We start from the raw sequence: 17,993 nt of genomic DNA on the forward strand, positions 1-17,993 counted from the left end.
AAAACCAAATTCTGTCTTACCCAACAATGTTAGTATTTGAATATTGTTACTTGAAGACTTATACATTTTTAAATTTAATTAATTTAATCGACAAGCAATTCTATTATGGTCATACTCTTGTTTGCTAGTGGCTATGATTTCAGTACTATTGAAGATCTTTGCTCCTTCTCAACTCTGTGGTAATATTATTTTCACAAAATACAATCAATAGTAAGTTAATGTTAAATCTTACTTGTGAAAAGTAATCCCCCGATGACTACTTTCAACATTTGAGCAGGAAAACGCTGAACACCAGCCCGGCATCTTTGTTTTCTACCTGTCAACTGTCAGTTTAGGCTGCTCGCCGGCTCCTCATCACCACTTCAAGATGGCTGCCGAATTTCTCGCGTCACAGCAACCAATGCTGCGTCTACTTATAGGATGTCTAATTGTCTATAGTCCAAACCGTCATCATATTAATCACAGAATGCATTCGTAATATTACAAAAACACAAGTTTCACACAAGCTTTATTGAGCAAAAAAAAAAGACATTCAGCGTGTAGAAATACAAAGTGTATTTCCCACAACAACATTCATTTTGAAGAATGAACAAAAGTCTCAAACCAACAGGATGACAAGTGTCCGGTCTTTTAAAATAGTCCTCTATAGTATGAATCATTTCCGGTGCATCACTGAATAATATCCAACACAAATAGTTCCGAGGGAACGCATATCTTAACAGTTTTCTTCTAACTTTTGCCATGTCAAAGAAAAAAAAAATAAAATGAAAAAAACATCAACTTTTGAGATATGTTTTATGTTGCATTTTCTGTCCATGAAGACTTGATTAATCTCACGACATGGACAATAGGTCTTATATTAGGGGTGTCAAACTCATTTTAGATCGGGGGCCACGTGGATAAAAAATCTACTCCCGAGTGGGCCGGACTGGTAAAATCACAGCACGATAACTTAAAAATAAAGACAACTTCAAAGTTAGTTTTCTCTGTTTAAAAGTAGATCAAGCACATTCTGAAATTGTAAAAATCATAATGTTGTTGGTTTTTTTTACACTTCAATGTCGCATTTAATAGTATTCTACCTTTATTTGTCGTTATTTATATTTTCTGAATAAATGATGTGATAATGTTCATCAGTCAACTCATTAATGTTAATTTTCAATCCATCAAGATAAAAAAAAATTATATCAAAATCAAATTACAGTATGTTATTTATTGTAGTTTGATAATTTTCCCCTACTGATGTACTAACATCATGTGGTTTATGTTGTACATATGTAGCATCATCTACAACAGGGGTGTCACACTCCTTTTCATTGAGGGCCACATCGCATTTTTGGTTGTCCTCAGAGGTGTGTATATATATATATATATATATATATATATATATATATATATATATATATATATATACACACATTAACAATATATTTTTTTTACATAAGCTGCAAAGAAAACATTTACATTTTACTTTAAAAACTGGCAGCTCAGTCACCACAATTTTACAGTAAAAGCAGTGGGTTTTTTACAGCATAAAAAAAAATGGAATTAATGGAATGGAATGGAAAAACAATATTACTGTTTTCAGCAGTGGAATTCAAGCAAGAGAGCGTGCAGTTTTTTTTTTTTTTACCATAAAATCTTGTTGTTTGAATGTTTTTTTGTGTTTGTTTTTTAATTTTTTAGTGTCTGACTGAATATGGAAAAAAACAGTACCAAAGTTGATTTTACGGTAAAAAACTCAGTCGGGGGAATTTAACCGTAAAATCTATTGTCAATTTTAAAGTCTACGATTTGATTGGTAATTTATTTTGAAATCATAAGTCAAGCAGATATTTAGGTAAAGTATTTATCTTTATTTGAACAAAAAATATTTTTGGAATACATGATAATATAATATTTTGATTTTGATAATATTACATTTTAAAATATATGCAATTGGCATGCAGTACATGATTTTTAATGTCAAAAGGGAAAGAACAAATATATTTAGTAAGAAAAGATTAAGCATTTTATTAATGGATATTAATTCCAGGCTTTCGTGGGCCACATAAAATAATGTGGCGGGCCAGATTTGGCCCCCGGGCCTTGAGTTTGACACCTGTGATCTACAAAGAAACAAATAATTGCTATTGCGACATCCAGTGGACACATTTAGAACAGCAGTTTTTTTTCATTCGAAAATTTCAGTTCATTTTTATACTTAGCAAACTCATTCCGCGGGCCGGATTAAACTTTTTCGCGGGCCTAATCCGGCCCTCGGGCCGTACGTTTGACACCCCTGTCTTAAATAATCCAACAATTAGATCAGACCAGACCCTTCAAGACGCCATCTTTAGACTTTTAATTTGTGATGTCCATAAAACACAAACATAGACAATACAATCTCAACAATCAGTCAGTCCACAGCAGTGGACTGTCATGTTTTGGTAGAAGTACGTGAAACACGACATCATGAAGGCAGTGGGACCCCAGCGGTGCTGTGATTGCAAAATAAAAGAAACTTGACCACTTGCCGACCCCTGGTGAGTTTTCCAGAATAGACCGTGATGTAACATGAGGCGACTTTGAAGCAAATACAAAGAGTACTAATATCAATGGGGAGTATTTTGACGTTTGGAGAAATGTGACAAGTTGCTTTTCCTTTTAGGAATCGGACACTCGGACTGGAAAGTTCTGGCCTGAGGGGACACATAATTCACCCTCAGATCATTCGTTCTCACCCTTATTGCTACACGTTTGTTGCTGGAACCAAGCTAAGCGAGCATGGCTGCTACTTTTCTTTGGTGGTCGTTTGCTATTGTGGAATATGGATGTTTATTTAGGTTACTGTTAGAATAATCATGTATAAATATTATCACACAACTTTAGTATGCGTAAAGTCCGTTGCTATAGTTATTAGCTTTTGTGCTCAAGTTAGACTTTTGTATCTGTGCAAGGACGAAACTTCTTGTCTGAGGTGTGGCCTCAGCCGCAGATGTTATCTTTGTTTTAGCCCGCTAACAGCCAAGGACTTCAAGGACCTCAACGAAGATAAGACGACAGCACGCAGACGAAGCAGAGACAACAAGGACCTCAACGCAGATAAGACGACAGCACGCAGACGAAGCGGAGACAAGGGGAATTCACAAGGCCCAGCACATTCCGTCACGTATTGTGCGTACTGGACCTGCTTTGCATAATATATGTGACCACTCCTTATAAGATGCGGCCTCAGTGATGTTGACTATGGAACTCCTGAATAAATAGAGGAGAGCTGAACCTTAGAGCGTAGGGCGAGACTGTGACCAAGTGTGCAGCTCCATGCGTTCTCCTCATGAGCTAAATTAAACCCTGTCTCTGCATGATTCCTTGCTTCTTGTCTGATTAATAGATGTCATCAGTGTTTGAACCTGACAGTTACTTATCATGTATTGAAGTGAATTAACTAACTAACTCGTATCATGTTTTGCTTATGGTGAAGATTTACATCCAACTTGGAGAAGGCAAACAACCAAGTTTAATTAAAGAGTGGTATTTCAGTTTGGGCACATAAGATAAGGCCCCTTAGTTTGATACACTATATTGCCAAAAGTATTTGGCCACCCATCCAAATGATGAGAATCAGGTGTATAAAATCAAGCACTTAGGCACGGAGACTGTTTCTACAAACATTTGTGACAGAATGTGATTTCCAGCGTGGAACTGTCATAGGATGCCACCTGTGCAACAAATCCAGTCGTGAAATTTCCTCGCTCCTAAATATTCCAAAGTCAACTTTATTATAAGAAAAGTGAAGATTTTGGGAACAACAGAAACTCAGCCACAAAGTGGTAGGCTATGTAAACTGACAGAGGAGCGCATAGTGCCAAGACTTTCTGCACAGTTAGTTGCTACAGAGCTCCAAACTTCATGTGACCTTCCAGTTAGCCCACGTACAGTACGCAGAGAGCTTCATGGAATGGGTTTCCATGGCCGAGCAGCTGCATCTAAGCCATACATCACCAAGTCCAATGCAAAGCGTGGGATGCAGTGGTGTAAACCTGGTCACCACTGGACTCTAGAGCAGTGGAGACGCCTTCTCTGGACTGATGAATGACGCTTTTCCATCTGGCAATCTGGTGGACCAGTCTGGGTTAGGAGGTTGCCAAGAGAACGCTACATTTCGGACTGCATTGTGCCGAGTGTGACATTTGGTGGAGGAGGAATTATGGTGTGGGCTTGTTTTTCAGGAGTTGGGCCAGTGAAAGGATCTTTGAATGCTCCAGGATACCAAAACATTTTGGGCAATTCCTTGGGATGGCACTTCCAAGTTCATATGTGAGTCAAGGCAGGTGGCCAAATACTTTTGGCAATATAGTGGATTTGCAGGTGGATTGGATCACTTCTCGTAGGGAAAGAGGCTCTAATTGGGACTCCGGAATGCAGAAGTGATAGCCGCATACTTGTGTAGAGACTACCTGTCTAGCTCAACTCCAACATTTAAGTTATGACTTTAAGCGGTTGTTTTCCAGACACTTAACACGAACATCTCCTTTTATGGTCAGGATGTGCTCTCCTGACTCAGCACACACACACAGAGACAGGAAGGGGGAATATAAAACGAATGTTTTGGCTTCTCCAAGCTAGAAGAGACATACAGTTGTGCTCATAAGTTTACATACCCTGGGAGAATTTATGATTTCTTGGCCATTCTTCAGAGAATATGAATGATAACACAAACACCTTTCTTCCACTCATGCTTAATGGTTGTGTGAAGCTATTTATTGGCAAACAACTTTGTTTACTCTTTTTAAATCAAAATGACAAAAAGAAAGTACCCAAATGACCCTGATCAAAAGTTCAAAAATGGGCTGCATGGTCGAGTCGTCAGAAGAAAGCCATTTCTGCGCAAATGTCACAAAGTATCCCGCTCACATTACGCCAAACAGCACAGAGGCAAGCCTCAAAACTTCTGGAACCAAGTAATTTGGAGGGATGAGACCAAAATTGAACTTTTTGGCCACTCGACCATGCAGCCCATTTTTCTTCAAGTGCCTCCTTATTGTGCATCTTGAAACAGCCACACCACAATTTTTCAGAGAGTCCTGTATCTCAGCTGACGTTATTTGTGGATTTTTCTTTGCATCTCGAACAATTTTCCTGGCAGTTGTGGCTGAAATCTTTGCTGGTCTACCTGAATCCCTCATTTTCTACTTCTTAATCAGCGTTTGAACGCTGCTGATTGGCATTCTCAATTCCTTGGATATCTTTTTATACCCCTTTCCTGTTTTATGCAGTTCAATTACCTTTTCTCGCAGATCCTTTGACAATTATTTTGCCTTCCCCATGACTCAGAATCCAGAAACATCTGTGCAGCACTGGAGGAAAGATGCAATGGTCTGTCAGAAGCCCAGAAACTCACTGACCTTTTATACACACATTAATTACAAACAAACATGTCACAGGTGAGGATTGGAACCTTGATTAGCCATTCAAACCTCTTTGTGTCAACTTTTGTGCATGTTATCGGATCAAAGTCACTGAGGTATGTAAACTTTTGATCAGGGTCATTTGGGTACTTTCTTGTGTCATTTTGATTTAAAAAGAGTAAACACAGTTGTTTGCCAATAAATAGCTTCACACAACCATTAAGCATGAGTGGAAGAAAGGTTTTTGTGTTATCATTCATATTCTCTGAAGAATGGCCAAGAAATCATAAATTCTCCCAGGGTATGTAAACTTATGAGCACAACTGTATCTTTTTGACTTTCTCCTCCAGACGCTGCAGCCCTGAATAATGACGGTGGCTTGTAATAAAGCAACTTTTGGTTCAGTAAAGTGTCGCCCTTCTGTCCGGACGAGGATGACAAGACCAGAAATACACTTCAGTATAATGCTGTAATGTAACAGTACCACCAGAAAATAATACTGCAATAATCGTGTAGTGGGTGCACTCATTGACATTGTAATAATAACTGAATTAATAGCTGCAAAAATATGTAATATTTGGTGCAAATCTGGATAAAGGTGTCGATTCAGGATTTGTGTGTAATTTTTTTGCGCATTTGCCTCAATAGTTGAGGCATAAGCAGGTAATATTTGTACTTTGGGAGACTGGGCTTTCTGCTCCGCCGCTCCCAGTCTGTGGAACGCTCTCCCTGACCACCTGAGGGCACCACAGACTGTGGATGCGTTTTTTTTTTTTTAGATATACAGGTAAAAGCCAGTAAATTAGAATATTTTGAAAAACTTGATTTATTTCAGTAATTGCATTCAAAAGGTGTAACTTGTACATTATATTTATTCATTGCACACAGACTGATGCATTCAAATGTTTATTTCATTTAATTTTGATGATTTGAAGTGGCAACAAATGAAAATCCAAAATTCCGTGTGTCACAAAATTAGAATATTACTTAAGGCTAATACAAAAAAGGGATTTTTAGAAATGTTGGCCAACTGAAAAGTATGAAAATGAAAAATATGAGCATGTACAATACTCAATACTTGGTTGGAGCTCCTTTTGCCTCAATTACTGCGTTAATGCGGCGTGGCATGGAGTCGATGAGTTTCTGGCACTGCTCAGGTGTTATGAGAGCCCAGGTTGCTCTGATAGTGGCCTTCAACTCTTCTGCGTTTTTGGGTCTGGCATTCTGCATCTTCCTTTTCACAATACCCCACAGATTTTCTATGGGGCTAAGGTCAGGGGAGTTGGCGGGCCAATTTAGAACAGAAATACCATGGTCCGTAAACCAGGCACGGGTAGATTTTGCGCTGTGTGCAGGCGCCAAGTCCTGTTGGAACTTGAAAGCTCCATCTCCATAGAGCAGGTCAGCAGCAGGAAGCATGAAGTGCTGTAAAACTTGCTGGTAGACGGCTGCGTTGACCCTGGATCTCAGGAAACAGAGTGGACCGACACCAGCAGATGACATGGCACCCCAAACCATCACCCAACCATGCAAATTTTGCATTTCCTTTGGAAATCGAGTTCCCAGAGTCTGGAGGAAGACAGGAGAGGCACAGGATCCACGTTGCCTGAAGTCTAGTGTAAAGTTTCCACCATCAGTGATGGTTTGGGGTGCCATGTCATCTGCTGGTGTCGGTCCACTCTGTTTCCTGAGATCCAGGGTCAACGCAGCCGTCTACCAGCAAGTTTTAGAGCACTTCATGCTTCCTGCTGCTGACCTGCTCTATGGAGATGGAGATTTCAAGTTCCAACAGGACTTGGCGCCTGCACACAGCGCAAAATCTACCCGTGCCTGGTTTACGGACCATGGTATTTCTGTTCTAAATTGGCCCGCCAACTCCCCTGACCTTAGCCCCATAGAAAATCTGTGGGGTATTGTGAAAAGGAAGATGCAGAATGCCAGACCCAAAAACGCAGAAGAGTTGAAGGCCACTATCAGAGCAACCTGGGCTCTCATAACACCTGAGCAGTGCCAGAAACTCATCGACTCCATGCCACGCCGCATTAACGCAGTAATTGAGGCAAAAGGAGCTCCAACCAAGTATTGAGTATTGTACATGCTCATATTTTTCATTTTCATACTTTTCAGTTGGCCAACATTTCTAAAAATCCCTTTTTTGTATTAGCCTTAAGTAATATTCTAATTTTGTGACACACGGAATTTTGGATTTTCATTTGTTGCCACTTCAAATCATCAAAATTAAATGAAATAAACATTTGAATGCATCAGTCTGTGTGCAATGAATAAATATAATGTACAAGTTACACCTTTTGAATGCAATTACTGAAATAAATCAAGTTTTTCAAAATATTCTAATTTACTGGCTTTTACCTGTATGCATACTAGTTTTAGCTATTTGGCTGTTCTAGTTTTTATTTTTATTTATTTTTATTTATTTTTTATTATCTTTTAATTTTAATTTTAATTTAATTTAATTTTTTTTTTAATACTATGTAGCACTTTGAGGTTGTTTACTCAATGTAAAGTGCTTTTTACAAATAAAATATATTATTATTATTATAACTACTCGCTAATGTGTTTTACTTACTGTATAAGGTTCTTCTCATATTAGAGCGTTTAGTATTAGCCGATGCTGATCCAATTTGATATCAGCATACTTTTGTCATTTTGTAGGGTGGAACGTTAGAAAAGGTCTGATCCAGTGAAATCAGTCAAACAGAGAACAATGGTACGAAAAACACTAACCTATTTATTATTACTTATGCTGTCTTTAGGTTGAAGTTGTTTTGGCGACACCTAGCGGTCACTTGTTCATCGGGGTAAGCTCATGACTCGGGTTGGACGGTGTACCGGTGCCAATAAAGTACCGGGGTACTAATGAATTAAAAAAAAAAGGTACTATACTGGCTTTGAAAAATACCAGTACTTTTTCCCCCCCATGTGAGTCAACACACACACATAGCACTTACAAGCCGAAACAGTGTGGGGACCGAAGAGGGAGAATGGACGTATTTTGGCTTATGGCAATTCGTTGCATAGTCCTCGCTTGCTAGATAGCGGCTAACGCCCCTCTACAGTGTTTCAGCTACTTCTAAATCAATAATCCTCGCCTACGCAGTGACAAATAAAGTACGTTTCTTACAAGTAGCATCCCTGCAGGACGAGGAATAGCTAAACATGCTTCACTACACACCGTGGGAGGATACATTAGCTCACCGCTAACAGCAAGATAGCACTCCTCAATGTAAACAAATGGGTGGATCTATACAAATATCCACTGTAACGATATAAGGTACAAGAGCCGTATATAGTTGATACTACAAACCCCGTTTCCATATGAGTTGGGAAATTGTGTTAGATGTAAATATAAACGGAATACAATGATTTGCAAATCCTTTTCAACCCATATTCAGTTGAATATGCTACAAAGACAACATATTCGTCCAAAAGCCGCTCATATTTTGGGACTGGTCGGGCACGTGATTAGAGAGGATGAAAAACGGCCGTGACGACAGCTCGTAGAGGATGTTAAAAGCAATGCCTGTAAGGCACGCCCCCCGAGTCATACCAAAGACTATAAAAATGGGACCCATTACCTCCCTGCTTGGCACTCAGCATCAAGGGTTGGAATTGGGGGTTAAATCACCAAAATGATTCCCGGGCGCGGCCACCGCTGCTGCCCACTGCTCCCCTCACCTCCCAGGGGGTGATCAAGGGTGATGGGTCAAATGCAGAGAATAATCTCGCCACACCTAGTGTGTGTGTGACAACCATTGGTACTTTAACTTTTTAACTTTATTTGATGTTCAAACTGACAAACGTTTTTTTTTCTGCAAATAATCATTAACTTTAGAATTTGATGCCAGCAACACGTGACAAAGAAGTTGGGAAAGGTGGCAATAAATACTGATAAAGTTGAGGAATGCTCATCAAACACTTATTTGGAACATCCCACAGGTGTGCAGGCTAATTGGGAACAGGTGGGTCCCATGATTGGGTATAAAAACAGCTTCCCAAAAAATGCTCAGTCTTTCACAAGAAAGGATGGGGCGAGGTACACCCCTTTGTCCACAACTGCGTGAGAAAATAGTCAAACAGTTTAAGAACAACGTTTCTCAAAGTGCAATTGCAAGAAATTTAGGGATTTCAACATCTACGGTCCATAATATCATCAAAAGGTTCAGAGAATCTGGAGAAATCACTCCACGTAAGCGGCATGGCCGGAAACCAACATTGAATGACCGTGACCTTCGATCCCTCGGACGGCACTGTATCAAAAACCGACATCAATCTCTAAAGGATATCACCACATGGGCTCAGGAACACTTCAGAAAACCACTGTCACTAAATACAGTTCGTCCCTACATCTGTAAGTGCAAGTTAAAGCTCTACTATGCAAAGCGAAAGCCATTTATCAACAACATCCAGAAACGCCGCTGGCTTCTCTGGGTCCGAGATCATCTAAGATGGACTGATGCAAAGTGGAAAAGTGTTCTGTGGTCTGACAAGTCCACATTTCAAATTGTTTTTGGAAATATTCAACATCGTGTCATCCGGACCAAAGGGGAAGCGAACCATCCAGACTGTTATCGACGCAAAGTTCAAAAGCCAGCATCTGTGATGGTATGGGGGTGCATTAGTGCCCAAGGCATGGGTAACTTACACATCTGTGAAGGCATCATTAATGCTGAAAGGTACATACAGGTTTTGGAACAACATATGCTGCCATCTAAGCGCCGTCTTTTTCATGGACGCCCCTGCTTATTTCAGCAAGACAATGCCAAGCCACATACAGCACGTGTTACAACAGCGTGGCTTCGTAAAAAAAGAGTGCGGGTACTTTCCTGGCCCGCCTGCAGTCCAGACCTGTCTCCCATCGAAAATGTGTGGCGCATTATGAAGCGTAAAATACGACAGGGGAGACCCCGGACTGTTGAACGACTGAAGCTCTACATAAAACAAGAATGGGAAAGAATTCCACTTTCAAAGCTTCAACAAGTAGTTTCCTCAGTTCCCAATCGTTTATTGAGTGTTGTTAAAAGAAAAGGCGATGTAACACAGTGGTGAACATGCTCTTTCCCAAATACTTTGGCACATGTTACAGCAATGAAATTCTAAGTTAATTATTATTTGCAAAAAAATAAATAAAGTTTATGAGTTTGAACATCAAATATCTTGTCTTTGTAGTGCATTCAATTGAATATGGGTTGAAAAGGATTTGCAAATCATTGTATTACGTTTATATTTACATCTAACACAATTTCCCAACTCATATGGAAACAGGGTTTGTAGGTAAAGAGCTGTATATAGTTGATACTACAATGATCACATCAATATTTTGTCTTTTTGTCATTTTATAAACTCAGGACAGATGAGGACTCTAAATATGATCCTGTAACTACTTGGTATCAGATCGATACTTACATTTGTGGTATCATCCAAAACTAATGTAAAGTATCCAAACAACAGAATAATAACTGATTATCACATTTGAACAGAAGTGTAGATAGAACACGTTGAAACAGAAAGTAAGCAGATATTAACAGTAAAGGAACAAGTAAATTAATAATCCATTTTCTACCGTTTGTCCCTCAAAATTGTAACAAAATAATAGAATGAGAAATGACACAATATGTTACTGCATACGTCAGCAGACATATTAGGAGCCTTTGTTTGCTTACTTACTACTAAAAATTAAGTTGTCTAGTATATTCACTATTTTATTTAATTACAACACTAAAAAAACATATGTTTAATGTATTGTACCAATAATGACATTTTTTGTGGTCGTCAAAATAAATTTCTGTACTGATACCAAAATATTGATATCGGGACAACACTACTCATGATGCGGACACGTTTGTTACTGGATACTTTCTAATAGACTTTGTGTGTGTAAGTAATATGCAACTATAACTATTTGATACTTGTTTATATCGACAAATGTGCTGTTTTAGACTGCAATATTGTATAGCTTGTGTGCTATTGTGTGCTTAGCTGTTGTGTAGCTGCTCGCAACCTATATGTTTACCTTTTGTAAAGGACTTGACTAAAATGGAAGAACTTGTGTGTTTATTGGAGGGCATTTAGATAACTGGCTGCAGGACTGCTTGTATCGGAGCGATTTAAGATGCAAGTCGATATCATCCAATACTTTTATCGGATCAATATCGGAGCGATACACCTCTACTTGCTGATAATAGCCTTGGTGGAGGTTATTGTGTAAGGAGAGTACGTGCAAATGTCAGTTGTGTCCTCACTTGCCCTGATGTTGTGTTGAAGTGATGAGACCTCTGCATGTGGAAGAACTGCTGTGGAATCCGGCAGGAAGAAGGAAGTTGGACCTCCTACAGGTGAGTTCACAGGTAAGTGGTGGCCTCTCGGTTCTCCCGCTCTCTGGCCTGAGCCACGGCCACGTTGATGCACTGCAGCCACTCCTCCGCGTGCTTCTGGTCCTGGGCTTTCAGCACGTACGTCTTGCTGTCCGTGAAGATCTCGAAGGCTCGCGGCAGGCCTCGATCCCGCCGCTTTTTGGCCACCACCTGGCGGGCAGAGTGGGTGGGCGGTGACGGGCGGTAGAAAAGAGGCGATGCTGCGGCGTTACCTTGACACTTTGAACCTTGCTCAGCTCGATGGGAACGTCGTCCAGCTCGTCTTTCTGCGGGAGAAAACAACAGCTTTGTCGTGTCTGATCACACTTGTCGTGTTCCACTAAGGCAACCACACCACCCATCAATCATGTGACCGACACCCTCAGGGACAACATGTCTGTGGGTTTTGCACCGGCAACATTTCACAAGAATGTTTTGTGCTGCTTCATACGTGACTTACAGTGTGGTGAGAAGTGTCATCATATTCCACACCTGCACGACACCTGTGTCAAGTAGGCCCGCCTTGCCACGTTAAAATAACACATTATTTTGTTGTGGAAGAAGAATGAAGAATAATAATGAAAAATGAACAAAGAAAAATGAGGAAAAAAGAATGAAGGAAGAAGAAGAAAAATAGAGAAAAAGAAGATTAAACAGAAGAAGAAGAAGGAAGATGAAGGTAGAAGAAGGAAGAAGAAGTAGAAGGTGGAAGAAGGAGGAAGAAAGAGGAGAATAAAGAAAAAGAATAAAGAGGAAGAAGGAAGAAGAAGAAGAAAAAGGGCAGAAGGGGAAGGAGAAAATGGAAGATGAAAGAAGAAAAATGGAAGAAGGAGAAGGATGATGGAAGTTGAAGAAGAAAGAAAAGGAAGATGAAGTACAAGGTGGAAAAAGAACAAACAAAAAGGAGAAGAAAGAAAAATAATAAATAGGAGGAAGGAGGAAGAAGAAAGAGAAAGAAGAAGAAAGAAGGCAGAAGGGGAAGGAGAAGAAGGAAGATGGAGGAAGAAGAAGAAGAAGAAGAAGGAGGGGGAGGACAAGAGGAAGGAGATTAAGGAGAATAAATATGAAAGAAGAAGGAGGAAGAATAAGGTAAAGGAGAAGAAGGTGAAGAAGAAGGAGAAGAAGGAAGAAGAGAAAGTGAAGGAGAAGAAGAATGAAGAACAATAAGGGGAAGAAGAAGAAGAAGAAAAAGGAAAATAAGAAGGTGAAGGAGTAGAAGAAGAAGAAGGTGAAAGAGAAAAAGAAGGAGAAGGTGAAGGAGAAGAAGATGAAGGAAGAAGCAGAAGAAGAAAGAATGAATAAGAAGGAGAAGGTGAAGGAGAAGATGAAGGAAGAAAAAGGAGAAAGAGCCAAGGAGAAGAAAGAAGAACAAGAAAGGGAAGAAGAAGGAAAATGGAGAAAAAGAAGATTAAACACAAGAAGAAGAAGAAGGAAGAAGAAGTAAAAGGTGGAAGAAGAAGGGAGAAAGAGGAGAAGAAAGAAAAATAATAAAGAGGAAGAAGGAAGAAGAAGTAAAATGGCAGAAGGGGAAGGAGAAAAAGGTAGATGAAAGAAGAAGAAAACTGGAAGAAGGAGAAGGAAGCAGAAGCAGAAGAAAGAAAAAGAAGAAGTATAAGGTGGAAAAAGAACAAACAAAGGAAAAGAAAGAAAAATAATAAATAGGAGGAAAGAGGAAGAAGAAAGAGAAAGAAGAAGAAAAAGGCAGAAGGGAAAAGAGAAGAAGAAGGAAGACTGAGAAGGAAGAAGGAGGGGGATGACAAGAGAAAGGAGAAGGAGAAGAAAGAAGAAGGTGAAGGAAAATAAGGAGAAGAAGTTAAAGAAGAAGAAGGAGAAGAAGGTGAAGAAGAAGAAGGTGAAGAAGAAGGAGAAGAAGGTGCAGAAGAAGAATGTGAATAAGAAGGAAAAGAAGAAGGAGGAATAGAAGGTGAAGGAGAAGAAGAATGAAGAACAAGAAGGGGAAGAAGGAGAAGAAGGTGCAGAAGAAGAAGGTGCAGAAGAAGAAGGTGAAGAAGAAGGAAAAGAAGAAGGAGGAAGAGAAGGTGAAGGAGAAGAAGAATGAAGAACAAGAAGGGAAAGAAGAAGGAAAAGAAGAAGGTGAAGGAGTAGAAGAACAAGAAGGTGAAGGAGAAAAAGAAGGAGAAGGAGGAGAAGGTGAAGGAGAAGATGATGAAGGGAGAAGAAGAAGAAAAAGCAAAGAAGAAGGAGGAAGAAAATTAATGAAGAAGAAGGTGAAGGAAAAGGAGAAGCAGGAGGAGGAGATGGTGAAGGAATTGAAGAAGAAGAAGAAGAAGAAGGAAGAAGAAGAAAGGAAGGAATAGGAAGAGTGATGAAGAAGGAGAAGGCAGAAGGAGAAGAAGAAGAAGAATAGGAAGAAGAAAAAGAAAGATAAAAGAAGAAGAATGAATTCATAAGTTTAAAGTACATCTAAAAACAAAACAGGTTTTTGATTCAGCCGCTACTACAAAAGTACATCGACAACACCCGTGTTGCTTTAGTAGCAACTGCCATTAATCGCATCCATCCATTTTCTACCGCTTGTCCCTTTTAGGGTCACAGGGGGTGCCGGAGCCTATCTCAGCTGCATTCGGGCGGAAGGCGGCGTACACCTTGGACGAGTCGCCACCTCATCACAGGGCCAACACAAATAGACAGACAACATTCACACACTAGACCACAGCAAACCTTACCCAGCTTGCAAAGATTGTAATAAATCCTTTAGAAGAAGACAGCCTGATGTTTCCTTTAAACTTGGACACACACAACTTTACCTTTGGCCATTCTGAGCCTGTCATTTCCAGGAGTTATCTCACCCTCTGAGATGCCTCCATTTTACTCATGATTTCTAATGTTGCAAAAATGTGTAGAATCAAAATTGAAGATTTGCATCAACCTTTGATAGTAGGCTAATATAGCCAATATAGACACTTACATCATGTGTTGCCTTCTTTATAACACTGATATAATACTTTTAAAGCCATTTTGATAGTAGGCTAATCTAGCTAATATAGACACTTACATCATGTGTTGCCTTCTTTATAACACTGATATAATACTTTTAAAGCCATTTTGATAGTAGGCTAATATAGCTAATATAGACACTTACATCCTGTGGTGCCTTCATTATAACACTTACATAAGACTTTTAAAGTCATTTTGATAGTAGGCTAATATAGCTAATATAGACACTTACATCCTGTGGTGCCTTCATTATAACACTTACATAAGACTTTTAAAGTCATTTTGATAGTAGGCTAATATAGCTAATATAGACACTTACATCCTGTGGTTCCTTCATTATAACACTTATATAATACTTTTAAAGTCATTTGATAGTAGGCTAATATAGCTAATATAGACACTTACATCATGTGTTGCCTTCATTATAACACTTATATAATACTTTTAAAGTCATTTTGATAGTAGGCTAATATACCTAATATAGACACATCACGTGTTGCCTTCATTATAACACTTATATAATACTTTTAAAGTCATTTTGATAGTAGGCTAATATAACTAATATAGATATTTACATCATGTGTTGCCTTCAGTATAACACTTATATAAGACTTTTAAAGTCATTTTGATAGTAGGCTAATATAGACTTTTACATCATTTGTTGCCTTCATTATAACACTTATATAAGACTTTTAAAGTCATTTTGCTAGTAGGCTAATATAGCTAATATAGACACTTACATCATGTGTTGCCTTCATTATAACACTTATATAAGACTTTTAAAGTCATTTTGATAGTAGGCTAATATAGCCAATATAGACACTTACATAATGTGTTGACTTCATTATAACACGTATATAAGACTTTTAAAGTCATTTTGATAGTAGGCTAATATAGCTAATATAGACACTTACATCACGTGTTGCCTTCATTATAACACTTATATAAGACTTTTAAAGTCATTTTGCTAGTAGGCTAATATAGCTAATATAGACACATCATGTGTTGCCTTCATTATAACACTTATATAAGACTTTTAAAGTCATTTTGCTAGTAGGCTAATATAGCTAATATAGACACTTACATCATGTGTTGCCTTCATTATAACACTTATATAAGACTTTTAAAGTCATTTTGATAGTAGGCTAATATAGCTAATATAGACACTTACATCATGTGTTGCCTTCATTATAACACTTATATAAGACTTTTAAAGTCATTTTGATAGTAGGCTAATATAGACACTTACATCATGTGTTGCCTTCATTATAACACTTATATAAGACTTTTAAAGTAATTTTGCTAGTAGGCTAATATAGCTAATATAGACACTTACATCATGTGTTGCCTTCATTATAACACTTATATAAGACTTTTAAAGTCATTTTGATAGTAGGCTAATCTAGCTAATATAGACACTTACATCATGTGTTGCCTTCATTATAACACTTATATAATACTTTTACTTTTTTGTGGCTCCAGACAGATTTTTTTGTTGTATTTTTGGTCCAATATGGCTCTTTCAACATTTTGGGTTGCCAACCCCTGCCCTAATCGGTTGATATCTAGTGTGTGTGTGTGTGTATGTGTGTGTGTGTGTGTGTGTGTGTGTGTGTGTGTGTGTGTGTACCGATTTGCCTCGCCGGAAGAGCAGCTGGTTTCCTGCCAAGGTGAAGTAGCGAGTCTTCCACCGCTTGATGAACCTCCAGCGCACCTGCTTCTCCTTCAGCTTGCCTTCAATGAGAGGCTGACCCTCCTGGTTCACGCCTGCAGACGAGCACAACAAACCCGTGAGTTGCCTCGGTTGATGGTTCAATTCTTCAAAATGTGCCTTCAGAGTTCAAACGGCAACATCTTTGCATCTCACAAGAAGGGGTGGATACCGATTTCTGCACTTTTATAGGCACCGGCCAAATTCCGTCGGTATTGCCGATCGATTCACGTAAAATCAAACAGTGCTATATTTTGTTACCTTTGTTGCACGTGACGTCTCGTCCGGTTTCAGACTACACACCGGCTCACATAAACAAGCACGGACTCCCTCTTAGAAATGTTGCAAGTTTCAACTGGAACAAAGCAAGTATGCTTGGTAGAAAACGCTCAAACGCAAAGTAAGGCTCTACTCTTCCAGAATGCGCTAGCTTCATGCTAAATTACATGGGATTTGTCATAGACAGGCTACTATTAGCATTAGCGATTTTACATGGTGATTTCAACAGTAATAGTAATGGAAACTAGAACTAAAATGAATGTTACAATCAAACAGATGTTGTGTAATAAGCACAATACTTCCAGTATAAACACTTTGTAAGGGGCAACATTACATATTCAATAATGTCAAACACGTAGCGTTACAATAACCAGGAAGATAAAGTGTTTGTCTCACACCTAGTAATCCGCTGTGGACAGACCAAGACAAAAATGTAGGTTCAGCACCCGCGAAGGAAATACATTTTTGGCAGGCATTCACATTTTGCCACAACACACATGGGGGAAAGTCCTAGTTGGAAATACAGCCAAATTAACTCCTGAACTGGCATTTTAACACACCTCAAACCACGCGCACGCATCCAATGCTTTCTCGTGCGCACGAGATACATGTCTAAAAAATAATAATACAATAAAATAATATATATATATTTTTTTTATAGCTTTATAAAAAGTTTCTCGTGAGCACGAGATACATGTCTAAAAATAAATAAATAAAATTTTTTTTTTATAACTTTATAAAAAGTTTCTCGTGCGCACGAGATACATGTCTAAAAAAATAAAATAAAATAATATATATATATATATATATTTTATAGCTTTATAAAAAGTTTCTCGTGAGCACGAGATACATGTCTAAAAATAAATAAATAATAATTTTTTAATAACTTTATAAAAAGTTTCTCGTGCGCACGAGATACATGTCTAAAAAATAATAATAAAATACAATTTTATATATATATATTTTTTATAACTTTATAAAAAGTTTCTCGCGAGCACGAGATACATGTCTAAAAATAAATAAATAAATAGTTATAAAAACATTTTAAACATTTTTTTTATAACTTTATAAAAAGTTTCTCGTGAGCACGAGATACATGTCTAAAAAATAATAATAAAATACAATTTTATATATATATATATTTTTAATAACTTTATAAAAAGTTTCTCCTGAGCACAAGATACATGTCTAAAAATAAATAAATAAATAGTTATAAAAAAAATTTAAACATTTTTTTTATAACTTTATACAAAGTTTCTCGTGAGCACGAGATACATGTCTAAA

The 17,993-nt window shown here is 38.3% G+C and overlaps 1 protein-coding gene across 1 annotated transcript in view; it reads right to left on the reverse strand.

Moving 5' to 3' along the window:
* Window positions 1–11,130: 11,130 nt before the first annotated feature.
* veph1 (ventricular zone expressed PH domain-containing 1) overlaps window positions 11,131–17,993 on the reverse strand; it is a 196,653-nt gene continuing 189,790 nt past the window's right edge. The window contains exons 13-15 of the mRNA XM_061925970.1: window positions 16,350–16,486; window positions 11,995–12,048; window positions 11,131–11,932 (exon numbers count right to left, since the gene is read on the reverse strand). Coding sequence (XP_061781954.1) covers window positions 11,750–11,932; window positions 11,995–12,048; window positions 16,350–16,486 — 374 coding nt within the window. The 3' untranslated portion in view covers window positions 11,131–11,749. The remainder of the gene's footprint in view (window positions 11,933–11,994; window positions 12,049–16,349; window positions 16,487–17,993) is intronic.

Source organism: Nerophis lumbriciformis, linkage group LG30 (genome assembly GCF_033978685.3).
Source record: "Nerophis lumbriciformis linkage group LG30, RoL_Nlum_v2.1, whole genome shotgun sequence".
In the NCBI taxonomy this organism is placed as follows: Eukaryota; Metazoa; Chordata; class Actinopteri; order Syngnathiformes; family Syngnathidae; genus Nerophis; species Nerophis lumbriciformis.